The sequence below is a fragment of the Macaca fascicularis genome, chromosome 12 (genome assembly GCF_037993035.2).
Source record: "Macaca fascicularis isolate 582-1 chromosome 12, T2T-MFA8v1.1".
Classification (NCBI taxonomy): domain Eukaryota; kingdom Metazoa; phylum Chordata; class Mammalia; order Primates; family Cercopithecidae; genus Macaca; species Macaca fascicularis.
The window spans coordinates 59,956-86,480 of record NC_088386.1 but is presented as its reverse complement, the minus strand read 5'-3'; the positions used below and the strand labels follow the sequence as shown (position 1 = coordinate 86,480).

The window sequence follows — 26,525 nt, the reverse complement described above, 5'->3', positions numbered from 1 at the left end:
CAGGGATCAGGGCCGCTAGGCTCCCCCACAGGCTCCAACTGGAGTCCTGCCCCCTGGTTTTTAGCAACACTTGGGACTTTCTCCTGGAAACTCTCGGCTCTGGGCTTTAGTGAACTGCGCCATCCAGCTCTTCTCTGGATTCTAAGCAGGGCCTTCTCTGGGTCTTCCAACCCTTCCTCCATTTCCAAATGTGGGCTTTCCTTTGGCCTCCTCTCTCCAGACATGCACGCCTCACACTCTGGCTACTTGACCTGCACTTCTACCTAAGAGGCTCCCAAATGCTCCCTGCTCCAGATTTTCCCCAAGCCTCCTCCTGTATTTCCAAACTTGCAGCTTGCAGTGGTGTCTCTAAGTATCTCTGAGTCAGGTCCACACTTGCTTCTCCTGATTTCCGGCAAAGCGCAACGGCGACCTCGGGGTGCAGACTCGCAGCTTCATCCGCCTTCCTGTACTCCCTCTTCCCCTCCTGACCGAGGCACCGAATTGCTCAGCTCACTGGCTGCCTTCTCTCCTCCTCCGGCCATGGCGAGTGCCCTGCATGAGCCTGCCCTGTCACCCCCCGGCTCCACGGCATGCCGCACATCAGAGACACGATTCTCTCCGAAACCCTCAGTGGTTCCCTAGTATCCCACAGGTAAGGACTTCCACATTCTGGCCCCAATCTAACTTTCTGGCCTCAGATATGCACATGCATATTTTATCTGTGCAAAGAGAGTACAGGCCTCACACCCGCTCTCATTCCTGGGCTCCTAGTTCCTCTTAAAGGTGCTGTATGAGGTACCTATGCACTTTCCAAACACTAACTGAATATGCGCTTGGAGAACACTTACTTGATAATTTTGTGGCATTGCCGGATAACGTGGACAAAGTGAGAACTACGCAGGTGTGTGGACGCTGCCTTGCCCAGACCTCACTTACCCAGACACTCCCAGATGCTCAAGGTGACCAGCCCTATTGGCGCACAGGCAGGCGCAGGCTGCACCCCCACAGCTGGGCCCCGCGAGCTGAACTATAATTACGAAGCAGTTGTTTGCTCCTAAATCTGTTTATGCTGGTGCATTTGTTACACATTACTGAAACCAACAAAGTATGACTCCAAAGAGAGAATAATTGTATGAAAACTAAGTTGGATGCCTTTCAAAGACTTAATATAGGGGAATTTTTTTTTCATTTTAATCTTTTTAAAATTGCTATCAAATTAGGTATGGGCAAAAAATATATACAATGTTTGAGGAAATAATTTTTAACGGTTTCATATCTAACATACCTTGCTTCTCTTGTGTTGCCTATTCTCTTCTAGAAGAATAAAAACTGTGGCAGGCCTGCGATGGCTGTGGTTGAGGAAAGAGGCCACAGCCACAGCCAGCAGAACCATGCTCAGCAGCAGCCTAGCCCCGCGTGGAAGAGGCGTGAACACTCTCGGGAGAGGTGGATGTGAACTAACGGTTCCCAGCTCTGACCTCTTTATCTGAATGCGGTGATTGGTTTTATCTGAATGTCAGACAAAAGGGTGTCTACGTCCAGGAAAGACTCTAAACACTCTGGACGCTGCTGCGGCAGATGGTGACCGTGACCCAGTGATACCACTCTCCAGTGGGCAGCCAACCCAGTCTCCTAACCGTAAAGGACATTCATAGCAACACTACGAAAAAGAAACACTACTGTTCTGACCCAGAAAAGTGAAATGTAAAACATAAAATACACAGGTTCTAACTAAGAGGCAGACAGACCGGGCACGGTGGCTCACGCCTGTAATCCCAACCCCTTGGAAGGCCAAGGCGGGTGGATCACTTGAGGTCACGAGTTTGAGACCAGCCTGGTCAACATGGTGAAACCCCATCTCTACTAAAAATGCAAAAATTACCCGGATGTGGTGGCGGGCACCTGTAATCCCAGCTACTTAGGAGGCTGAAGCAGGAGAATTGCTTAAACCTGGGAGGTGGAGGTTGCAGTGAGCCGAGATCACGCCACCGCACTCTAGCCTGGGCAACTCCTTCTCAAATAAAATAAAATAAAATAAAATAAAATAAAATAAAATAAAATAAAATAAAAGGCAGAGAAACAAAGGAGATTTCCTCTGATCTTAAAAACAGAAGTATTTGTTTCACAGCGTGGATAATTGAAGATCTGCATAGAAATCACCTAGGGTCCCGCCCTCCCTCACAACAGACTGGGATAGAGGGAAGGAGGGCAGGAGGTGGGCCCCTTGTCCACGAGAGCCTCCTCCCACCCCATCCCCTTCCTCAGGAGGGCGGCCTGCCCAGTGCAGGCTCCCTTCTCCCCAGGTAAGACCCTGGCGTCTCTACAGGAACACCCACCTCCCTTCCCTGCAATCCACTCCAGCTGCTCACGGCCAGTCAAGGGGGGCGCTCTTCAGAGAGGAGCAAACGGTTTGGAGGACAGCCTGAACTCCAACGTCCCAGGTGTGGCTTGCCAGGAAGCACAGAGGAAGGATGCAGGTCCCCAGAAGGAGGAGGCGCAGGAGGACGATGAGAGAGAAGAGAGAGAGACAAGAGAGGCAGACTGCCCAGCCGGGGGCTGAGCACAGGATCTGGCTGAGGCCCCCTGGGGAGGGGCAGAGGCAAACAGGCTGCTGCTTCTAGGCTGCTCGGGAAGATACAAGCTTGAAGGGGCTGCAAGGCAGGACTCACTGAGGAGCAGTCATGTGGATGCCACGCCTCTCACATGGCACACACTGACAACATGCAACTCACATGCAACACAACACAACACGCATGTACAATGGGCTTATACAACACTGACAACACACACTGCACACAAACACACACAACCTATACAACACATACCCAATACATGTGACTCACAACACAATGTGCATTTATAACACACTCATACGACACATAACCAATACATGCAACTCACAACACAACATGTGCGTACAACACACTCATACACACATACAGCACACGTAACTTACATACAACACAACACGCACGTACAATGCACTCATACAGCACACACAACACACAACTCACATACAACACGCACATGCAACACACTCATACAACACACAACACTCATACAACACACAACACACGTAACTCACAACACAACATGCACACACAACACTCATACAACATACATACAATACATGCAACTCACAACATACACACACAACACACTCATACAGCTCACGTACAACACATGCAACTCACGTTCAACACAACATGCACGTACAACACACACAACACACGCAACTCAACACAACATTCACGTACAACACACTCATACAACACAACACTCATACAACGTACACACAATACATGCAACTCATAACACAACATACACATACAATACACTCATACAACACATACAACACATGCAACTCACGCATAACACAGCATGCACGTACAACACACTCATACAACATATAACACATACAACATGCACACAACACACGCAACTCAACACAAATACATGTACAATTCACTCACAACACACAACACTCATACAACACACAACACATGCAACCCATAAACACATGTACAACACACTCATACAACACACAACACTCATACATCACACACAATACATGCAACTCATATACGACATACACATACACACATACAACACACAACACTCATACAACATACAAAGCATGCAACTCACAAATACACGCACAACACACTCATACAACACACAACACTCAAACGTACAATAAGTGCAACTCAACACAATATGCACATACAACACACATACAACCCATGCAACTCACATACAACACAACACACTCATACAACACATTCATACAACACACACTATACAGATTCTAAGTATGAAATAGAAAACAGCACACTCACAGTTTCTAAATTTGATGAAAACTTTTTTCAAGAAAGTCGTCCAACATCCAAACTGGTACCATGTCCTCATTTTCAGTTGCTGTTCAGATTCAAGCATTTTTATCATCTACTCTATGAATTATAATAATACAGCATAAACCCATTTTTCATTTTACACCCACTTTGCTGTGGGGTGCTCCAAAACAGGGGCCAGGAGCCTCAGAGTCGTCCCTCGGAACAAAACACAACCGACACTCAGAGGCCAGGAAGGGAACTCGGGGGGTGACACACACTCTCTCATCTGCAGAGCTCTGCTTCAAATACTTTACACGTAACCAGGCTGGAACGGGTTGGTGAGGGTACAGACATGGCAAACTGAGAAGAAACTGGCAGGTGGAGAAAGATCAGTCAAAATCCAAGGAAAAATGCTGAACATTTTCCACAAATAGTTCACACAACAGATGATACTCAGGCTACTGAAAGTTTATTGAGAGGGGTCTTGCTCCAAAGAAAAAGTTCTCTCCCAAAGTTATCAAAGATTCACAGCAGGCACCTGCCCCCAACACACCATCTTCCGAGGGCCTAGGAGTCAAAAAGAAGGTAAGACAGTAGTAAGGGTACAGGGAGAGGAGAGCGGGAGGGGACCGAGAACTCGGAACCAAGAGATGGGCGGACACTGAATGCCTGACTCCAAGGTTATCACCCCAGAAAACAAGTCTGTTTAAGTCCGTAGTAACAGTGTTAGTACTTTCACTGAACCTGCACTCAACACTGGAGAACCTCCCTGTGTTATAAAGACGATCTGAAAAATAACATTAATTCACAATGTAGAGTGATGATTCAGCCACAGAAAATAAAACTGACATAATCCACTACAAGTCACACTATGTCTGTCTTTAAGACTGGTTTATGATGCAGAAAAGAGCCAGTTTGAGATCTAAAATACTTAAACTGGCAAACACCTTGTTTCCCTGAATTCTCACAACCGTGGCACCAGCTAGAGTAAGACAGAGTGGTTTTCAGAGCTTCCAGAACAGCAGAACAGATCAATCATAAATATGCAAAAGTGATCTGAAAACAGAATTAATTAATATTCCACGTTTTGGCTTAAACTAGTCATGTGATTTCCAATAAGTGGGAAACATTCACACCGATTTTTATAAGAAAGTTCAATGTGAACACATAGTACAGAACATTGCCTTTGTTTTGGAATTTATTTATTTAATATGATAATTTCATTTGTATTTAGTTATTCTTGATGTTGAATGCTCATCTTTATTAATGATGAGCTACCCATTTTCTGACTGAGGAAACAGAAAGTTGTCACTGCCTAACAGCAATACTCAAAACAGCCTGTATGAAAGGAAAAGGTATATCTGTGTGCACACAGATGCATACACATGCATACACGTACCTATACATGTACACACGCGTGTACATATGTGCATACACATACACACATACACATGTGTGCATGAGCACACATGCATGCACACATATACACATACATGCATACACACGCATATGCACATACACGTACACTCATATACACACGTACACATGCACACACATACATGCATATACACGTGCACATGGACACGTGGACACGCACATACACACGCATACACACATGCACACACATGCATGCGTACATGCATACGTAAGTATCATCTCAGGTACGTGGATTCAAAATTCTGATGCAAACAAGAATAATTACAAAACAAGGTAGGGTGTCAACAAGTGAGAATTGAGATGAAAGTTCTGATATGTTCCAGAGACGATACGGGAGGTCGTCACATCACATAAATATCTTACCCATTTTAAACGTGACAATTCCTGCCAACATCGGCCTGGATTAAGATGATTTCATTGACATAAGGAACAGAAAATATAGTATTTATTCTAATGAGATTCTGTAATCATTACATTATTTTCACAATTATAAGTAATCACTAAATAACTTCCTCCCAAGGGTCTAAAAATAAAAATAAGATAACAAAAGAAAGTCACAGTCCTGAGAGCTTTATCATGCAAATCACAACTGTGAAAATCAAGCATGTTTTTGAGACTATGCCCTCCTCAAATATCCTTCCTGGAATTTTGTACCAGTAATGGCTGGTAATTAATTGTTATACCAGCTGGAAAGTATATCATTGGGGGTACGTGAAGTAAACATGTAAAGAGAAATGAACACACACACTTGAACCCAGGCCTCATTTCACAACTGTTTCCTACTTTCGATTTGCTTAGTTTACCTCATGAGGTACCTCGAGGAGAGAAAGCAGAGCTGGGATCTGCCCCGAGGCTGCTTCGGGAAGAGCTGGGTGGGCACCAAGACCCTCAGACCGAGGGCTGAGCTGCGTGGCTATGACCCCATCACTGCAGCTCCCCAAGCGTGTGTCCCTGTGTGTCACGCAAACCCCTGCCACACAGGTGACACACGCCACACGCCTGACACAGGCTCAGCACACAGGGAGCGATCAGTAAGTGGTGACTAGAGAGAAGTGACGGCCTTCAGCGTGGATGGAGAAAACAGGCCACAGACTCACAGAGGAAACGCCACAGATCCACAGACGGAGAAAACACCACAGACGCACGGACGGAGGAAACACCACAGACGCATGGAGGGAAGAAAAGTGCCACAGACGCACGGAGGGAGGAAAAGTGCCACAGACGCAGGGACGAAAGAAACGCCACTGACGCACGGATGGAAGAAACGCCACAGACGCATGGACGGAGAAAACGTGCCACAGAGGCACACACGGAGAAAACAGTCCACAGATGCACGAACAGAGGAAACGCCACAGACGCACGGACGGAGGAAACAGGGCAGAGACGCCTATACACCAGTGTGGAACGTCGGACAGGAACGTCCCGGCCATGCACTGTCCACTCCCCCTAGAGACTTCCCACCCCAGAGCACTCAGGATGGCTGTGGAGCGCCTGCCACGCACCCCAGAGGCGAAGCTGGGGAGCCAGAGATGAGCAGGTTCACGTCCATCAAATGCAGCTGCAATCCCTGTAATAACTGGAGGTCACTATTAAACAGAAGGGCACTTCACTTGGAATAAAAGCACTCTGCATAAAAGAACTAAAGATTGGCTGGAGACAGCTTAGAAACCGTCACCATTATTCTTGTTAGTGACAGCGAAGCTTCAAGAGTGGTCACTTTTCCTGTAGAAATCCCACAGAGGTGATTCCTGGAACTCATTTAGAATATTTCTTTCCCAGAAACCACACAACCAAGAACTTAATAGTGCCGTCTCTTGACCAGAAAGATTCAGATTTCTGATGAAACTAAACCCTGTCCAGCCTCCTGATTCTAGAAGATGCTGTACAGAAAAGCTAACTCAAAGGGGTCTCATTTCTTTTGTCATCCACGACACATAAAAAATTTTTTTAAATATACAAAAAATGTAGGAATTGTACAGTGAATACCCATGTGTCTACCCCCTGGATCACAGACTAGATTTAAATGTAAAGTTCTAAAGGTTCCCAGCTAAGGAAATGTGCAGTGTAAGCCTCTACCTGGTTAGAACCAAGGGGAATGGAATGAGCTTTCCCCAGCCTTGCTGCTCAGCTGGGAGGGGCTGCCACAGCTCAGCCACCCCACCCCAGAGCACCCAGGATGGCTGTGGAGTTCCTGCCACCCACCCCAGAGGTGAGGCTGGATCCCCATTCGCGGTGTTAAGAATGAGCCAGCCTTTAGAGGCCATGTGGTCTATACTTGAATAGAAAATGTTCCAGGAAACTAAAGATTCCAATGCGTGCACTGAATTCCTAACCATTTGAAACCCAGGCTCCTCATCTATACACGAAGAACAACGCTCTCTCCTGGGAAAGCATTTCAGAAGGACGAAAAAGGATCCACATGAGAGCAGCTGAAAACTACAAGGCATCATGCAATTATAAGCCTTTTTCTATATCTTTGTTTCAAGGAATGTCAGCATTCTAAATATTGCAGTTCATCCCACATCACCTTTCAGGAGCAAATCATAACGATCAAAAGTATCAGCAGAATCACTACCAGCTCAGTCGCCATGTGCTTCTTCTTCCTGCATGACAATTCCTGCAGAACGATGGGACCATCCAAGAATGGCTCCCTGCCATCATGTGCCCATTCTCCTTCCCCAGGGGGCTATTCCTGTACTCACGGGGCATGGGAAACCTGTATAACGCCACCAGAAAGTCCTTGTTTGACTTACACACTTCCCAGAAGGGCTGATTTTATCCAGAATCCTAACTGTGTCAAACACTAAACCTAAGAAATCATCAAGAAACCAAGGAAATGTAAGGCCATGTCCTGCCCCGGGTGCATGGCTACTAGGGGAGAAATAGAAAATGAGACATGAAAGGAAACTTTTAAGATATTCAGACCATCACTGGATGATTCCAGGAACCCATTACAGATCATTGCTGTTCCTAATAACAGGAAAGAAATTCTAAAATCCCAACAGGCATGGTGAGTCCCTCACTTGCATGAAGTCAAAATAATAATCCATCACTCTCTTCAAAAGGACAAAAGAAAAACTCTACTTCCTCTTCATATTAATTTGTGTACAAGCGACTTAAGTGAGAAAATCTTAATGTCTGGACTGTGATATCAATAGCAAAATAATCCCAAGATTCCCAATTAAAAGATAGAGACGGCCTGAATGAATTTAAAACAAGAAAAACCGACTATATGCTGCCTACAAAAAACACAGTTCAGCTGCAAAGACACACATAGACTAAATGTGAAGGGATGGAAAAACACATTCCACATTAATGGAAATCAAAAGTAAGCAAGAGTAGCCATATTTATTTCAGATCAATCACAATTTAAGTAAAAAACTGTAAAAAGGAGAAAAAAAGGTAATTATATAATAAAGAGATCAAAATAGCAAAAGGATATAACAATTACGAGTATATGTGCACCCAACAACAAAGCACTCAGATATATAAAGCAAATATTAGTAGATCTAAATGGAGAGAGAGGTCGGGCGCGGTGCCTCACGCCCATAATCCCAGCATTTTGGGAGGGATGTGGAGGCAGGTGGATCACCTGAGGTCAGGAGTTTAAGACCAGCCTGGCCAATATGGTGAAACCCTGTCTCTACTAATACAAAAAATTAGCCCAGCATGGTGGCACATGCCTGTAATCCCAGCTACTTGGGAGGCTGAGGCAGGAGAATCACTTGAACTCAGGAGGTGGAGGTTGCAATGAGTTGAGATTGCACCTCTGCCCTCCAGCCTAGACAACAAGAGCAAAACTCTGTCTCAAATAAATTTATATATACATATATATGTATAGAGAGAGACAGGGAGACACCAACACAACAATAGTAGGAGCTTCAAAATCCCACTGTCAGTACTGGAGGTCATCTAGACAAAAAATAACAACAAAACATCAAATTTAAAGTCCAGTGTAGACCAAATGGACCTAACAGACATTTACAGAACATTTCATCCAACAGATACAAAATGCACATTCTTCTCAGCACATGGAATATTCTCTAGAATCCACCACATGTTAGGCTACAAAAGAATTCTCAATACATTTTTTCTAAAATTGAAATAACATCTAGGATATTCTCAGACTCTAACAGAATAAAGCTATAAATCAACAACAAGGAACAGACACTTCTCAAAAGAAGACATTTATGCAGCCAATAGAGACATGAAAAAATGCTCATAATATAGAATGAGACCACCACTTCTCCTGTTGTCTTTCCCAGCTTTTCCCCGTCTCCCCTTTTCCCTAGTTTATAAGACAGGAGAAGGGGGAGAAAACAAAAAGTTAGAAAGAAACAGAAGGAAGATAAATAGCTAGAGGACCTTGGCACCACCACCTGGCCCTGGTGGTTAAAATAATAATAATAATATTAACCCCTGACCAAAACTACTAGTGTTATCTGTAAATTCCAGACATTGTTTGAGAAAGCAGTGTAAAACGTTTTGTTCTGTTAGCTGATACATGTAGCCTCCCATCATGTTTTGTCTGAGGCTAGTCCTGCTACAATAATCACTCGCCATCAGAGAAATGCAAATCAAAACCACAATGAGATACCATCTCACACCAGTTAGAATGGTGATCATTAAAAAGTCAGGAAACAACAGGTGCTGGAGAGGATGTGGAGAAATAGGAACACTTTTACACTGTTGGTGGGACGGTAAACTAGTTCAACCATTGTGGAAGACAGTGTGGTCATTCCTCAAGGATCTAGTACTAGAAATACCATTTGACCCAGCCATCCCAATACTGGGTATATACCCAAAGGATTATAAATCATGCTGCTATAAAGACACATGCACACGTATGTTTATTGCGGCACTATTCACAACAGCAAAGACTTGGAACTAACCCAAATGTCCATCAATGACAGACTGGATTAAGAAAATGTGGCACATATACACCATGGTATACTATGCAGCCATAAAAAAGGATGAGTTCATGTCCTTTGTAGGGACATGGATGCAGCTGGAAACCATCATTCTCAGCAAACTATCGCAAGGACAGAAAACTAAACACCGCATGTTCTCACTCATAGGTGGGAAATGAACAGTGAGATCACTTGGACACAGGAAAGGAAACATCACACACTGGGGCCTGTTGTGGGGAGGGGGGAGGAGGGAGGGGGGAGGGATAACATTAGGAGATATACCTAATGTAAATGATGAGTTAATGCGTGCAGCATACCAACTTGGCACACGAATACATATGTAATAAACCCGCACATTGTGAACATGTACCCTAGAACACAAAGTTTAATTTTAAAAAAAATCAACAACGAGGAGAACTTTCAAAACTGTATGAATACATAGAAATTAAACAATATGCCCTTGAATAGCCAATGGGTCAATGAAGAAATGAAGAAGGAAATTTAAAAATTTCTTGAAATAAATGAAAACAGAAACACAACATATCAAAGTTTATGGTATACAGCAAAAGCAGTATTAAGAGGAAAGTTTATAACAATAAACTCCTACATTTAAAAAACAGATTTAAAATAAACAACCTAACAACGAACTGCAATGAGCTAGAAGAGCAAGAACAAATCAAATCCAAAAGTGGTAGAAGAAAAGACATAACAAAGATCAAAGAGGAACTAAATAAACTTGAAACTAACAAATATAAAAATGAAGAAAAAAATGTTGGTTTTTTGAAAAGATAAATAAAATAGACAAACCATTAGCTACACTAAGCAAACAAAAAGAAATCCGAAAGAAATAAAATTAGAAACAGAAAAGGAGAATGACAGTTGATACCACAGAAATACAAGGGATCATTACAGACTATTTTGAACAACTATATGTCAACAGATTGGAAAACCTAGAAGAAATGGATAAATTCCCGGACACGTACAACCTACCAAGATGGAACCAAGAAGAAACGGAAATCCTAAAACAGACCAATAATGAGTAACATGTATGACTAAGTAATAATACAAAGTCTCCCAACAAAGAAAAGCCCAGAACTAGGTGACTTCGCAGCTGAATTCTACACATTTTTGTTTCAATTCTTCTCAAACTATTCCAAAAGTATTGAAGAGGAGGGAATCCTGCCAAGTTCATTCTTCAAGACCAGCATTACCCGATACCAAAATAAGACAAGGACACAATAAAAAGAGAAAACTATAGGTCAATATCCCTGATGAACACAGATGCAAAAATCCTCAACAAAATACTAACAAACTGAATCCAACAGCAAATCAAAAAGATTATACACCATGATCAAGTGGGATTTATCCCAGGATGCAAGGATTGCTGAACAAACACAAATCAATAATCATGCTACATCACATCAACAGAATTAAGGACAAAAACCATAATATCATTTCGATAGATACAGAAAAAGCATTTGATAAAATTCAACGCTGCTTCATGATAGAAAGTCTCAACAAAAGAGGCACTGAAGGAAAAATACCTCAACACAATAAAGGCCATATGTGACAAACCCGCAGCTAACATAATGGGGAATGGGGAAACACTAAGAGCTTTTTCTCTGAGATCTGTAACAAGACAAGGACGCCCACTTGTGCCACGCCTATTCAACACAGCACTGAACGTCCTAGTCAAGAGCAGTCAGGCAAGAGAAAGAAATCAAGGGCACCCAAAGTAGAAAGGAGGCACTCTAATTGTCTGTTTTCAGACAATGTGCTCTTATATATTAAAAAAAAAAAAAAAGACTCCAGCAAAAATCTCTTTGAACTGATAAACAAATTCAGTAAAGTTACAGAATACAAAATCAACATATAAAAATCAGTAGCATTTCTATAGACCAACAATGAGCCAGTGAAAAAAGAAATCAAGAAAGCAATCCCATTTAACTACAAAAATATAAAATAAAAACAAAAATACCTCAGAAGAAATCTAACCAAGAAGGTTAAAGATCTCTATGAGGAAAACGATATTCTACCCTCGGAAGGTAGAACAGTGGCTTCTAGAGACAGGAAAGGGCGGCGGGAAGGCAGAAAGGGAGAGGTTGTCTAATGGATACAAAATTACATCTAGATAGTAAAAATAAGGGTTAGTGTGCTATAGCCTTGTAGGGTGACTATAGTTTACAATTTATTGTATATTTTCAAGCAGCTAGAAGAGAGGATTTTAAATATTCCCAGCATTAAGAAATGACAAATGTTTGAGATGATGGACATGCTAATTACCCTGAGTTGCTAATTACACACGAAAAACATGTATTGAAATATCATACTGTATCCCATGGATATGTACTATAATGTGTCCATTAAAAATAATAATTGTTAAAAACCCAAGGGTCATTTCTCATGTGTCCTATGTCAGTGTTGTGGTCCATTGGTGGAGACCCAGCCATTTGCAAGTAAGACTATAGTCACTTGAGCTGAAAGCAAATGAATCGTCACAAAAATTACCACTGGCACCGAGTCTTCTTTCCAGAATTTCCTGCCCACAGCACTGCCACAGTCACTGTGGGCAGGAAAGACACACTAGCACCCAAGTTTCAACCCCAGTACAGTTGATGCTTTTATTTCTCTGGTTTGGAATAGGTGTGTGTGCATAATTTACGTTTACTCCAACTGTCCCCTTGCTTAAATAGCTTCTTAAGGATAACTTCCTCTTACTAAATCCCAACAGCTTCTGAGCATCCGTTATATTCTCCAAAGTAAATAAAAAGAGAAAACGTGTTGAAAGCCTGATAATGTTCACTTAAGAATCCAGCATGATGTACAGCTTGAAATGGCTACTCCACCTTGTTCCTTTACATGACTTTTAAAGTAGCCCCAGTTATTATACATAATTGAGGTCATAATTTCTGCAATACCATTAGGTCCACGAACGGTAGGGCCAGAGGACTTCAAAGTCTGTCTCCGATTTTTTTTTTTAAAAAAGGGAAAGCTCATGAGAGTAGGTAATGAAAATAAATATTCACACAACTCGGAACAGGGGATGGTGAAACATAAAACTCCAGCCTGGCACAGGTGTCCAGCCAGTGAGGGTGGGGACACAGACTCATAGGGTCCCCACAATCCCTCAAAAATGCCACAGACAGGTGGGTGGCCTGAGACAGAGCCAGGCTCCGAATTCCGGGAGCTGTCTGGCTCATGTGCACCTCATGTGGTCCACACTGCACGAGGATGCCCAACGTCACCAGTCCCGGTGCAGAACACAAGAATGCCCCATGGCATGAGCCCCCGCTGCACAGCATAGCCCGAAGGTGCCAGCTCAGACTCCTACACACGCTGGTCACCAAGGCACTGCCCTCCAGGAAGGAGGACCCCAGAGGTCGTGGCAGGGTGAGGTTCTGCTCTTCATCATCCGCGAGCAGAGGGGAAAGTCCCAGCAGACATTTGGGGAGCCTCTACACGTGGTTCTGGGACTCTGAGTGGAGGTTCAAAGATGTCCCCAGGTACGCCAGACTCAAACCTAAAAAAGACCCATTCTTCCAGATATGCCCAGACTGGAACCTATATAGGCCATCCTTCCTAGCTTTTCTCTGGAAAAGCAGGCTTAAAAGAGTATCGACTAAAAGGGGCCACCAGGAAGACAGAAGTCCTATCTTTAAAAAAAGATTTTTTTTTTTTTTTTTTTTTTTTTTTTTTTAAAAAGAGGCACTGAGGCTCTGACCCATCTGAGCACAGAGTACATGCTCGGCAGCCTCTGTCAGAGCAGAGCAAGTACACACATGCTCTCCATGCCCTGTGCTCCCAGCACCCGTGCTCCCCGCACCCATGCTTCACACGCCCGTGCTCCCCGCACCCGTCCTCTCCACGCCCATGCTCCCTACACCTATCTGTGCTCCCCATGCCTATGCTCCCTGCAGCCGTGCTCCCCGCACTGTGCTCCCTTCGCCCATGTCTGCTCCTCGAGCTCTCTTCCACTGGTTTCCTCTGTACATCCCTCTTGATAGTCACTGTCACTGTCACCTCGAATCACCTGGCTAAATGGAGGTAAAGAAAAAGTCTAGAGTAGCACATTGGAGGACAGAGTGGAAGTGGCTATTTACCAAGCAGGGCTATGAGATGAGCGCATCTGATCCCCATTAATCCTGACGGTCAGTTGATTAGCCCTGTTCAACAGCTGGGGACACTGAGGTGTGGAAGGACGGGCTTGCTTACCCCAGACGATGCTGACAGTGTGGGCCCAGCCCAGTCCCACAGCCACCAGGAGGAGGCTCCTCACTGGGCAGGCGCGGATGTGCAGCCCAGAGAACGCTTGGGACCCTGGCACAGACTCCTCAGGAAGGAAACAGAGAAAGGCCCACAGAGACTCAAGCAGCACAGAAGAAGGTCACCCACAAGTTAAAAATAGATGTTTGTGCTTTACCGTCCCAGAGTGCTAAAAATCCAACCCACTCACACGCACAGCCTGACGTGAGCCTGGCCTCCTGCAGCACTGGGCTAAGCGAGAGACGTACCTGCCTCTCTCCCGACAATAGCAAACTTGGCAGCTATTCTTCAATGTACTTGACACGCTTCTGTGAGGATTAAGCGACACTCTGTCGACACTGGCTAAGGTTAATCCTGACACAGCCAACCATCTAGATCTGCAGTGAACAAACAACTTACTTTGGATGATTCTGCCACTAACAAAGACCCTGAATCTCCCACCAAAGCTTAGTGACACGACTTACCTTTCTGTTTTCATTTCAGGTACACTGGCCCACATGATCTAATTTACCTGCTGATAATGCCTTGGAAAGACCACCAGGGGGCCCCACACCATTTTCAGCTTTAGAGGGATGTGAATTTCCCTTTGATGAGAAAGGTGATGGGGAAATAAAACAAGGATCCAAAACAGATGCCTGTGTGTTTCCTGGGAGTGATAAAGTCAGGAACTGCCTCTGTGTGTCAGGCGAGGGAATAACAGAGACAATGGCACCAACTCCTGAGACAGAAGACCTGATGCATGGTGCAGCCACCGCCTGTGGCCAAGGAAATTCCAGGGAATGTAGACCCCAGTTGTATGGTACAGCCACCATGTGCGACCACAGAAATTCCAGGAATGCAGACCCTCAGTCACATGGTACAGCCACTATCTGCAGCCACAGAAATTCCAGAGAACGCAGACCCTCAGACACATGGTACAGCCACTATCTATGGCCATGGAAATTCCAAGGAATGCAGACCCTCAGTCACATGGTACAGCCACCATATATGGCCACGGAAATTCCGAGGAATGCATACCCCAGTCGCATGGTGCAGCCACAGCCTGCAGCCACAGAAATTCTGGAGAACGCAGACCCCAGTCGCATGGTACAGCCACTACCTATGGCCATGGAAATTCCAGAGAACAGAGACCCTCATTCCCATGGTACAGCCACCACCTATGGCCACGGAAATTCAGGGGAACGCAGACCCTCAGTTACATGGTACAGCTACCACCTGTGGTCACAGAAATCCTGGGGAACACAGACTCCAGTCGCATGGTGCAGCTACCACCTGTGGTCACAGAAATCCTGGGGAACACAGACTCCAGTCGCATGGTGCAGCCACCACCTGCAGTCACGGAAATTCCAGGGAATGCAGACCCCAGTCACATGGTACAGCCACCATCTATGGCCACGGAAATTCCAGGGAACATAGACACCAGTCGCACGGTGCGGCCACCACCTGTGGCCATGGAAATTCTGGGGAATGCAGGCCCCAGTCTCTAAAGTATGAACTTCACTGCAGTGAATGTGGAAGAGTTTCTCTCTGTGCAGAGCTCAGTATCCAGAAGGGGAGATGGCCCCAGGAATGCCTTCCTCCTCTTCAGAGCTCAGGGCCTAGGGCTGACACCCTTGGGAGGGGTCCTTGTTCAGCAATTGTGCCTGTGGAGGGTCCCCCAACACTCACCGTGCACCTCCTAGGAGCGGAGGCTACAAAAGGGAGCCAGAGACCAAGCTCTGCTCAGACAACAGTGAGCTGATGGCCTTCCACTCTAAGTTCAACAGGGACCCAGGGACCAAGCTCTGCTCAGACAACAGTGAGTTGATGGCCTTCCACTCTAAGTTCAACAGGGACCCAGGGACCAAGCTCTGCTCAGACAATAGTGAGCAGATGGCCTTCCACTCTAAGTTCAACAGGGACCCAGGGACAAAGTTCTGCTGAGACAACAGTGAACTGATGGCCTTCCACTCTAAGTTCCAACTGCATGGAATGTGTATTCCATGAATGCTTGTTAAATGAATGATTCATATAAGGTCATCTGTGCTGACCTTTGCTGGTCTGCTGAATGTGAGCTTCAGAGCATAGGCCTCATTCCTGGAGCAGCCAGCTCTTCCCAGAGCGACGGCCGCTGCAGGGCAAAGCCCAGAGCTTGTCCTGCAGCAACACACTCAGGACCCTGCGCTGGGCACGCTGGGGGCCTCTCCAGCAGAAGATCCCCAGCCCGGACCGTGCAATACCAGTGAACCCCAGGGGAGTCCCAAGTGCTCAAAATCATGTAAATGTCCATTGTGATTTAACATATCAATTTTAGAAGAAAGGGCATATTGCCACCTCTCTCCTCAAACTAGGGACTATAAATCGATCCATCACCCTAACTGAGACTCTGCCTTAAATTCTGCTAAAACTACCATCCAAACACTCAAATTTACATTAGCGTTAAGGGAAAAAAAAAACTAAACCAAACACCTGTAAGAAACGGTCAAGTAACCTGTGATACATCAACCCAAAGATTAAACATGAAAACAATGAAGTAGCAAGATATTAAAAGAATATAAACTCTATGTACATCATGGCCCAAGGTTCTAAAATTACACAGAAACAAAGACTGGAATGGAAGGGGGATACGTTTACAGATACATTTTTTATTTTTTAATTTTTAATATTACTTCTCTAATGTATGATTTGACTAACCAGATAATTCAGCAAAAAATAAAAAAATAAATTGTGCCTATAGATAAATATGTAAAGAATCCTTTTCTTTGATGCCAATGGAATTAGTTTGGGTCTGACCCACAGTCTTCAATCTTTTAATTAAGACACAAAAATCATCTTTCAAGCTGTTAGGAAAAAAAGAAGAAAAAGATTGAAAACCAGGAGCCCAGAAAAAAAGGACTCGCTATGTATCACAGCGTCTCTCCACACCTCTCCACCCCGGACAGTGCTCCCTCTTTCCCCATTTTCATACCTACTGCACAAAACACTTAGTAAAGAACTATCTCAATTCATGAGTCACACAGCACAAAGGGCCAGTGTCGCTGCCAAACATACCCTGCAGCCCCAAAACGAAGAGGCAACTGGTTCCTTCCTTCCTCAGTGAAGGAAGAATGAGAGGCTGCTGGTTGTCATTTTAAATCTCACACCTCAATGTCTTAGCACTTTCCTGCTTTGTTGGTTTCCAGGGCTTATTAAAATTAACCACCCCCCCCCCCGCGGATATTGAAGAAAGAAAGCAGGAAGGTTGTGCAGGCTTCCAAGAGGCAGAGCCCTGCTTCCGCGGCCACCTCTGACTTTTTACCCACAGCAGCCGGGTTTACCAATTAGTCTCCCTTAAAGAGCAGTTTATGCTCATCGCGAACAAATGGATGCAATTGCTTCTTTTGAGATGCAGCAAGTTTTGGGCCCTCGACAAAAGAAAAGAAAAGAAAAGAAAAGAAAAGAAAGAAAAGAAAGAAAGAAAGAAAGAAAGAAAGAAAGAAAGAAAGAAAGAAAGAAAGAAAGAAAGAAAGAAAGAAAGAAAGAAAGAAAGAAAGAAAGAAAGAGAAAAAACAGGGCACTGGCACAACAGTCATAACCTCTGCGTGGCACACACACAGAAGGAAAGTTAAAGCCCTGGAGGCGGAGGCGTTCGGAAAGGGAAGGTGGAAGCAGGAAGGACGCCCACGGGATAGAGTGGTCAGAAACAGACCACCTCACCAAAGGGCGCCTTAGACGTTCCAGAGGACAAAATGCCCCTCTTTCCAGGGTAAACACCCATTTGCCAAACTCAGCCAGTGACGGCAAGCAGGAGTTTGCTTTTTTTTTAAGGCGTCTGAGTAACGATGACAAGAGCAAGAAATGAGCTTAATAATGGGACTGACAGGGCCCCGGGCTGGTGACTCAGCTGATGTGCACAGCATCAAAACCCAGGTTCCTCAATGCGCTCCCTCTGCAGTTCAGGACAGCACTACAACTCACCCCATCAATCACTGCTTAAAAAATCAGTTCTAAAAAAAGACGACCCATTTGAAAGCAGCCGGAGGAGGAAGACAGAGAGTGTCTCACAGAATCCAACCGCTTGTAGCCTCGGAACCATAACAAGAATATGAAACTAGCGGGTCCAGTGTGAGGCAGAACAGAGACGCCGTCACGGCTCTCAGGAGGCTGAGCAGGAAGCGCATGGCTCAGGCCCTGCAACGCCCTAAGGGCGCCTGGAGCAGCCCACAGGCCTGTGTCCTTCGTGTGGGTTCACCTTCCTAGTTTCCTGGGTAAATTCAATGTACAGCATTTATTCGCCAAGAAAAGAACATTCAAATCAAACTACTGTCATAACTCTGAAGGGCTCTTAACACTCCAGTCCACACGTTCAAAAGCCCACAAATATCAGTGCTGCCACTGTGCAGGTAACAATGTTTTGGATGCATCATGCACGTAACCAGTAACGACGTTTTCATGTTTTCCGTAGCCATCTCATTCAGGATACTAAAATGATCTGTGACGACTTGATACTTAGTTATCTGTGATTTTCAGATAGATTTAACAAGGCTACCTGGCCAAGAAGGCCTCACCCTCCTGAACCCGGGCACCGGTGCCCCTACGTGCACCCGGGGCCTGGGGAGTGCAGTCTCCACCACCTCTCGCTCTTCAATGTTAAATGTCCTCCCGGAGCGCCTGCGTCGTGGGCCCAGGCTCGGCCCCTCCTGGAGAGCCCTTTCCACATTACAGGACAGGGGAAGCCCAGAGCCCGCGCTGCGGCGCCGCTGACGTCCCGGAGTCCCCGCTTCCTGGCCCTTCCCGTCCGCGGAGGCTGGCGGGGAGGGCCTGGGACCCATTTTAGTTTTCGGTTTTGTCACGAGCCGGAAGGCGACAGCACATGCGAGCGCAGGAAACCCTTTTTTAAAATCTTCCAGCGGAAACGCGAGGGGCTGCCGGACTGCCTCGGAGACGCCAAGCGGGAACCCAGACCACCCCTGCCATTTCCCGCATTGCAGCAGCCGGGACCCCGCCCACGCCGCGGGGGGCCCGAGGCGACAGGAGGTCCGCCGGGATCAGGCCGTTTCTTCCTCGACATGCTGGGGGGTGGCGTGGGGCGGAGTTGGGGGGCGGGGGCAACTTAAGAAGTGATCGCGCTGTACCCAGGATTCGGAGGGGAAGCCCGGCCCCATCCTACAGCTCAGAGGCAGAACGACCCCGGAAGGTGTTCCAGGCGACCCCCTCTACCAGGCTCAATTTAAAACATAAACCGGAGAGGGTGGAAAGCTCACTATTTTCCGAATGGAGGTTCCTACCGCCATGTTCCTTCCTCCTCCGCCCCACCCGGCAAGGACCCCGGGGCTGCCTTGCCGGCTCCCGCCGCCCCGCAGGTACCCCTGTCGCTCCCGGGCACGGGCTTCTCCCCAGTTCTTCCCATCGCTTCCCCGCTCTTCTCCCCAGTTCTTCCCATCGCTTCCCCACCTTTCCCCGGGTCCTCCCATCGCTTCCCCCTCTTCTGCCCGGTTCCCCCATCCCCTTCCCCTGTTCTCCCCTTCTCCCTCTTCTCCCCTTCTCCGTCCGTCCCTCCCTCGCCGCCCGGAGGGGGGCGCGCACCTTGAGCATGTCCCCCGCTGGTCAGCACGCCGATGGCCTTGCCGGCCCCGGAGAGCTGCTCCAGGAACTTCCGCAAGGAGCCCTTGGGGGCCCGGGAGTCGTCCGCGTCCAAGGCGAGGAGGCCGAGGGCAGCCGCTAGTCCGGGTGCGCAGCAGGCAATGGAGACCCTGCCGGCGCGCGCCCGACTCGGAAACGCTGCCCCGCCCGCGCCCCCGCCCGGCCCTAGCGTCAAAGGGCCTTGACGGGCGGGGCCCAAGCGCACAGGAGGGGCTGCGGGGGTGGGGGCGCGGCTAGGGGCAGGGGCAGGGGCAGGGAAAGGGGCAGAGAAAGGGGCAGGGGCTGGCCGGGGGCGGGTGTGGGCAGGAGGACCTACGCGGGGGTCGTCGTAGGTGGCTGCCGCGCTAGAGGTGGGTGAGGTCGCGGAGGCGGGGGTAGCACCACAAGTGGGCGGAGTCCCTGGGGGTGGGGCCGCGTTGCCGGTGCGCTAGCCTCGCGGGTGGGTTGGAGGACTCTGGTTGGGGCCTTTAGAGATGCCCGGAGCGCCACAGGTGGGGGCAGGGGCAGCGACCGGGGGAGGGGAGACCGCAAGGGGGCGGGGTCACATCGTTCGCTGGGCGGGCCAAGGCAGGGCGGAATAGAACGCCGGGAGCATCTCCCGGGGGCGGGGGGGCAAGGGAGACCGTGAGTGGGCGCGAACGCCGGGGCCGGTGGAAACCCCGCACTTGCGGGGAGCGCCGATGGCGGGGCGGGGTGGAATTGGGGCGCGGAGACCCCACCTGGACGCGGAGGCTCGCGGCAGGCCCGGTAGATCCGGCTGTTGTCAGCGCCGAGCCCGGCCGCGCGCACAGCTTCTTGGTGGCGGCAGGATTCCTCCTGGGGCTGCGCTAGGAGCCTCTGCGCGCGGCTTCCTCGATCCCCGCCCCCACGTTTTCTCTGCAGCCTGAGGTCGGGAAGGACGCGCGGAGAGTGGATCCTCCAGGTGGTGGGAAAAGCTGAGCGCGGCGAGCTTAGCTATGACGAAGCAGCGATTTCCCGGGTCCACGGGGTCTGTGGCGCTCCCGGGCCCCCAGCTCGTCCCGTGGGGAGAAGAATCCTTGGGGTGGGGAAGAGTATCGGGGCGCTACACTCAGAGACGCATGGGCGCGCGAAAGTCAGAGTGGGATAGGAGGAGGCGCAACGGGACTGACCTGGCGGGGAGGCGGGACGACACTTCCTCCCTACGGACAGGCGCGCTGCTGTACGCTGTGCCGACCTCGGCTGACTTCACCGGCCAACTCCACGTGCTGAAATACGCACATTCAAAGCGCTGTGCCAGTTGCCCATCCACAGCTTAACAGCCTGGTGCCAGTTACCTGCGATGGGACAGGGAGCAGCCCCTACAAAAGCACGGGCTTATGGGATCCCGGTTCCTTCAGTGCTCACCCCACGAAGAAGGGCTCCCAAACGGCCCCACTCGAGGGCTTTCCGGAGGATGGTCCTGCGCAGTGGGTGTTTGTTGAACAGATAGGAAACAACAAAAGAGACTAAGAAGAGGTTTGTTCTATGAACCCGGGAAAGTGAAGCAATCGCAAAGGAGAGTCTCACCAAAGGGCAATCCTGGGGAAAAGATGGAGAGGCATGGATTTTTCTTGGATGTGTGCCTCATCCTGGGGCTCATCCCGCTGAGCATCAAATATTCATTGCAAAAGAGGAAAAAAAATATATGCTGCAGACAATGCTGGATGGTCTAATCTCTCCCTTGGCCAGAATTAACGGCGAAATTCCTAACCCCTCGTGGTCCTCAGAATCACCTGTCCTATGCACACCCCCATTAAACCACTGAAGTCCAGTTTCTGGGAGCTCAGCCAGGAAATGTGTAGTTTTAAACAAACCACCTAGGTTATCCTGATGAATGCAAAGTCAGAGAGCGCTGCTCTCATGCAGTGAACCTGAGCATTATTCTATTAATTAAAAGGGAGAGGCGAATCCTGGCTGTCTTAAGGTGGCAGTTGAGTGGCCTTTGCCTTCTGGCGGGCAGAAGAGCAGACCGAGGCTCTAAGCACCTGCACCCACAGTTGGGCTCAGGATCTGTGCTGGAGAATAGAAGGGCTAATTTAATTATTCATGCCTTTTTAGAGCACGTTACATGTGGAGAAGGTGGGCCACACTGAATTTTATTTTAGCCAAATACCCGTTATCTCCTTATACAATTGATATTTTTATATTGAACATTAGGGGATTGGTCATTTGTCATCAAATTGTCTGTAATACAGAAAATGATAGATACAACCTAACAGTTCAAACATGATGAGTTAAATAAATGATGGTAAAAATATGCGCTGCAATAATATTTAGTTGCTGTTACCGCTACAAAGATATGTGTCTACTGACATGGAAATATGTTCAGGACATACAAATAAGTGAAAAGGCAGGCCTAGACGCAGTGCGAGCCTGTGTGTGAGTGCGTGCGTGCGTGTGTGTGTGTGTGTGTGTGTGTGTGAGTCTGCATACATCTGTAAATGTTTCTGAGCATTTTATTTCCTTTCTTTTGCTTAGTATAGGCAATGCCATTTTTCTCTGCGATGAACAGGTATTGTTTAGGGAATAGAAATAGCTAATGAAAAACAATAAAATTTAGAGTGTCAAGACCCCCAAGGTTACGGATTATGTTCAAAAGTTTGTCTGTGTATAAGGGCTGGGGTCAGGGTGGTCACTGACGGTCCTCACACATCTGTTCTTATGAGTTTGGCCCCTTGCTCAGTCAGTCAGGGAATTAACATATATTAATATATACCTGTAGCAAAGATGGAAAAGAATAGCTATGGCTTTTTTTTTTTTTTTTTGAAAGTCATGTATTTCAATGTTGCTACAACTAGAGGTTTTTTTTTTTTTTTTTTTAACTTTGGCCTTAGCAATGAATCTTCTAATTCAAGAGGAAGATATTACATGCCGTGCTGACCGTACAGCTTCCACCCAGTAGGACCTGAGGTGTGTGCTTGTTCTTTATTGTCCCTTGACAGATTACTCCAAAGGCCCACACCAGCACACACTTATACCCCAGGAATGATTACTCCTTGGGCCAGGAGTTCAGGCAGGCTTCACTGGGCCCTCTGCCCCAGGGGCTCTCCAGGGCTGCAGCAGGTGTCTGCCTAGGGCTGCTGTGTCTTCTGAAGGCTCAGGCTCATCAGGGGAGGAGCTGCTTCCATGCTCACTTCTGTGTTGCTGGCAGGATTCTGTTGCTTGCAGGCTGTTGGACTGAAGGCCCCAGTCTCTCTGTGGCATCAGCTTCAGGTTGCCCTCTGCCCTGGGCGGGTGACTGGCTTTGCCAGAACTAGCACCTACCAAGAGCCAGGGGGAGAGTTCCAGTGGACAGAACCTCAGCTCCTCCCAATCCAATCTCAGGAGAGACCACCATCTCTTTTGCCTGGTTCTATTCATCAGAAGTGAGCCACTGAGTCCAGCCCTCTTCTAGGGTCTGGCTGTGAACACTAGAGACAGCGGCCAAGGGGAGCCACTTGGGAGGGTGGTGCTGCCTGGGACCTGCCTAGGACAAGGTGAAGGAGAACATGCATAGGGACAGCTGCCCTTCCCACTTCCCCTCAGTGGTGAGCGCAGGAGTTGCCGATGTGCCCTAAAGGAGTTCTGGCATCCCAGGAGGGAAGCAGCTCCCAGCCATGAGGACACCATGACCCAGTGCCCCAGCATGTGGGGCTGCACATCCCAGGGCTACCTGAGCTGCAGCCTCTTCCCCTTCTCTGCTGTCTCGGCCTGTGCATGGAGTGGGCATCTCAAATCTGCAGGGGCCAAACTGAGCTCAGGCCTCTGCACCCCCCACACAACCCCCCATCGCTCAGTCTTCCTTACCTCAGCTCCTGGTGACTCCATCCTCCCAGGGGCTCAGGCTGAAGCCTTGCAGTGCTCTTCCACCCTGGCATCTAAGTCCCTCAGGAAAGTCCCCATTGGCTCTTCATTGCATCTGGAGCCACTAGGGCCAGGCCACCACCTTTGACCTGGACCGGAACAGGCTCCCTCCTCATCCCCTGCTCTGCGCCAACCTCCACCCCACCTCCATGTCTCGGGTGTCCTCAGCTTCAAAGTCAGGGTGCACCTATCAGGATGTAATTCAGGCATCTTCTCTGCTGACTCGGAGTCACAGACCCCACACAAGCCACACTGGCCTGTCCTCTGGTCCCTTCAGATCCTGGTGCTGCCCAGAGGCCCATGCAGGCACCCGACAACCTCAGGCCTAGCCTGCTCTTTCCTCAACCCAGGCCCTCCTCTCCCTACCGACTCTGCCCACTTTCCACAGGTCTGTCCTGCAAGGTCTCCTGCACGGTGAGGCCTCCCCAGATCACCCTCTTAGAAATTTTGGGCTCCATGCACACTCCTGTTCCCTCCCTGCTGCTCTTAAAACATCCTCGTCAGTGTCACACATGGGGCATTTCACCTATCTGCTGGGCTTCTCGAAAGGTCCCCTGGCTGAACTCTGAATGCCGTGGATTCAGAGATCTTTGACTCTTCCCTGCTGCAGTCCCAGGGCAACAGCAGAGCCCAGGACAGAGTGAACCTGTCATGGGTGCTGCTGAATGAATGAATGAAGGAGGGAGGGAGTGAGTGAGTGAGTGAGTGAAGGAGTAAATGAGTGAGTAAATGAGTGAATGGGTGAGTGAGTGTCAGTCAGTGAATGAGTGAGTGAGTGGATGAGGGAAGGAGAAATGAGTGAGTGAGTGGGTAAATGACTGAATGAGTGACCGTGAGTGAGTGAATGAATTGCCAAGGGAGTCAATGAGTGAATGAGTGAGTGAGTGAATGGGTGAGTGAATAAGTGAGTAAGTGAATGAATGAGCGTCTTAGTGAATGAGTGAGTGAATAAGCAAGTGAATAAGTGAGTGAATGAGTGAGTGACCGAGGGAATAAATGAGTGATGAGTGAGTGAGTGAGTGAATGAATGAGTGACTTAGTGAATGGGTGAGTGGGTGAATGAGTGAGTGAACAGATGAGTGGGTGAGTGAGTGAATGGGTGAGGGAAAGAGTGAGTGAATGAGTCAGTGAGCGAACAAGTGAATGAGGGAGTGAAGAATTGAGTGAGTGAATGAACGAGTGAGTGAATGAGTCAATAAATGAGTGAGTGTGTGAGTAAAGGATGAGTGAATGAGTGAGTGAAGAGGTGAATGAGTGAGTGAATGAGTGAATGATTTGAGTGAGTGAATGATTGAGTGAATGAATGAGGAAATGAGTGAGTGAGTGAATAAGTGAGTGAATGAGTGAGTGAATGAGTGAATGGGTGAGTGAGTGAAAGGGTGAGTTAGGGAATGACTGAGTGAGTGAATGGGTGAGTGAATGAGTGAGTGCGTGAGTGAATGGGTCAGTGAATGAGTGAGTGAATGAGTAAATGAATGAGCAAGTGAGTAAAAGGGTGAGTGAATGAGTGAGTGAGCGAGTGAAGGAGTGAATGAGTGAATGAGTGAGTGAGTGAATGAGTTAACGAGTGAATGAATGAGTGAGTGAATGAGTGAGTGGGTCGCTCAGAGGAGATGAGGACAGGAGTTGCCCTCTGACTGCTACAGTAGACAGGAGCTGAAGGAGTCTGAAGGGTGGGATGTGCTCACTCGGTACATACACCCTGCTCCACACATCCCCAGAGAAACCTAGTCTCACCAGAGTGGTCGCTTGAGAATTATTAGTAACAACCTTTTTCCCAATATTTCATATATGCAGGATGATTTCTTACTTTCCTTGAAAATGCCAATCGTTTTTTGGACTTGGAATTCTCCACTGCTGGTCCACGCCACTGTATTCTCCCATAGGGGTATCCCCCGAGTTGGAGAAAGAGTCATTCCCAGGAATGGATAAAAGCCAGAAGGGCATCATCAGGTGGGGCACCTTCTCCTATCATCCTCCCCTTCCTGTCTGGGTTACCCTGAGTGACTTGGTTTGGAGGTCTACAAAATGCGGACATATCAATTTTAGATAAAAGCCTAAGCAGTTTAAGAGGTTGCAGTGCTAGCAGGAAGGTCTTTGGCTCCCGGCACCCTCCTCCTGTCCAGTCTCTGCTGGACCCAGGACTCTGACTCCACCTTCGGCCTTGGGGGTTTCCTCCCTTCCTTCCCAGCCACTGAGCCGGCTTGGGCTAATCTGCAACCGCAGAGGTGCAGCCCTCCTCCTTTCCTCCTGCCTCTTCCTCTCTTCTCACTTTCCTTCTGCTTCTTTCAGGACTTTGGAAAGTCCAAGAATAAGCAAAACTGTAGACCAGAAAACGCTGCCTTGAGCCCATTCCCCTCCCAGCAGCTTCCCTTCAGACTCCTTGATCTTGAAAACTTATTTTGCTTCGTATCTAGATGCTAAACTTTATATAGAAAACAGGTGGGGTTGGTTTCTTGGCCGGGTACAGTGACTCACACCTATAACCCCAGTGCTTTAGAGGCCAAGGGGGAACGATTGCTTGAGGTCACATGTTTGAGACTAGCCTGGGCAACACAGGGAGACCTCGTCTCTACAAAAATTCAAAAAAAAAAAAAAATTACCTGGAGCGATGGCACATCTGTAGTCCCAGGTACTTGGGAGGTCGAGGCAGGAG

General features: G+C 47.8%; 1 protein-coding gene across 1 annotated transcript in view; it reads right to left on the bottom strand.

The window, feature by feature from the left end:
* Positions 1-21,267, bottom strand: part of LOC141408151 (uncharacterized) — a 165,417-nt gene extending 144,150 nt beyond the window's left edge. The window contains exons 1-3 of the mRNA XM_074008666.1: positions 21,191-21,267; positions 20,741-20,909; positions 19,970-20,453 (exon numbers count right to left, since the gene is read on the bottom strand). Of these exons, the coding sequence (XP_073864767.1) occupies positions 19,970-20,453; positions 20,741-20,909; positions 21,191-21,267 (730 nt within the window). The remainder of the gene's footprint in view (positions 1-19,969; positions 20,454-20,740; positions 20,910-21,190) is intronic.
* Between the last annotated feature and the right edge of the window lie 5,258 nt (positions 21,268-26,525).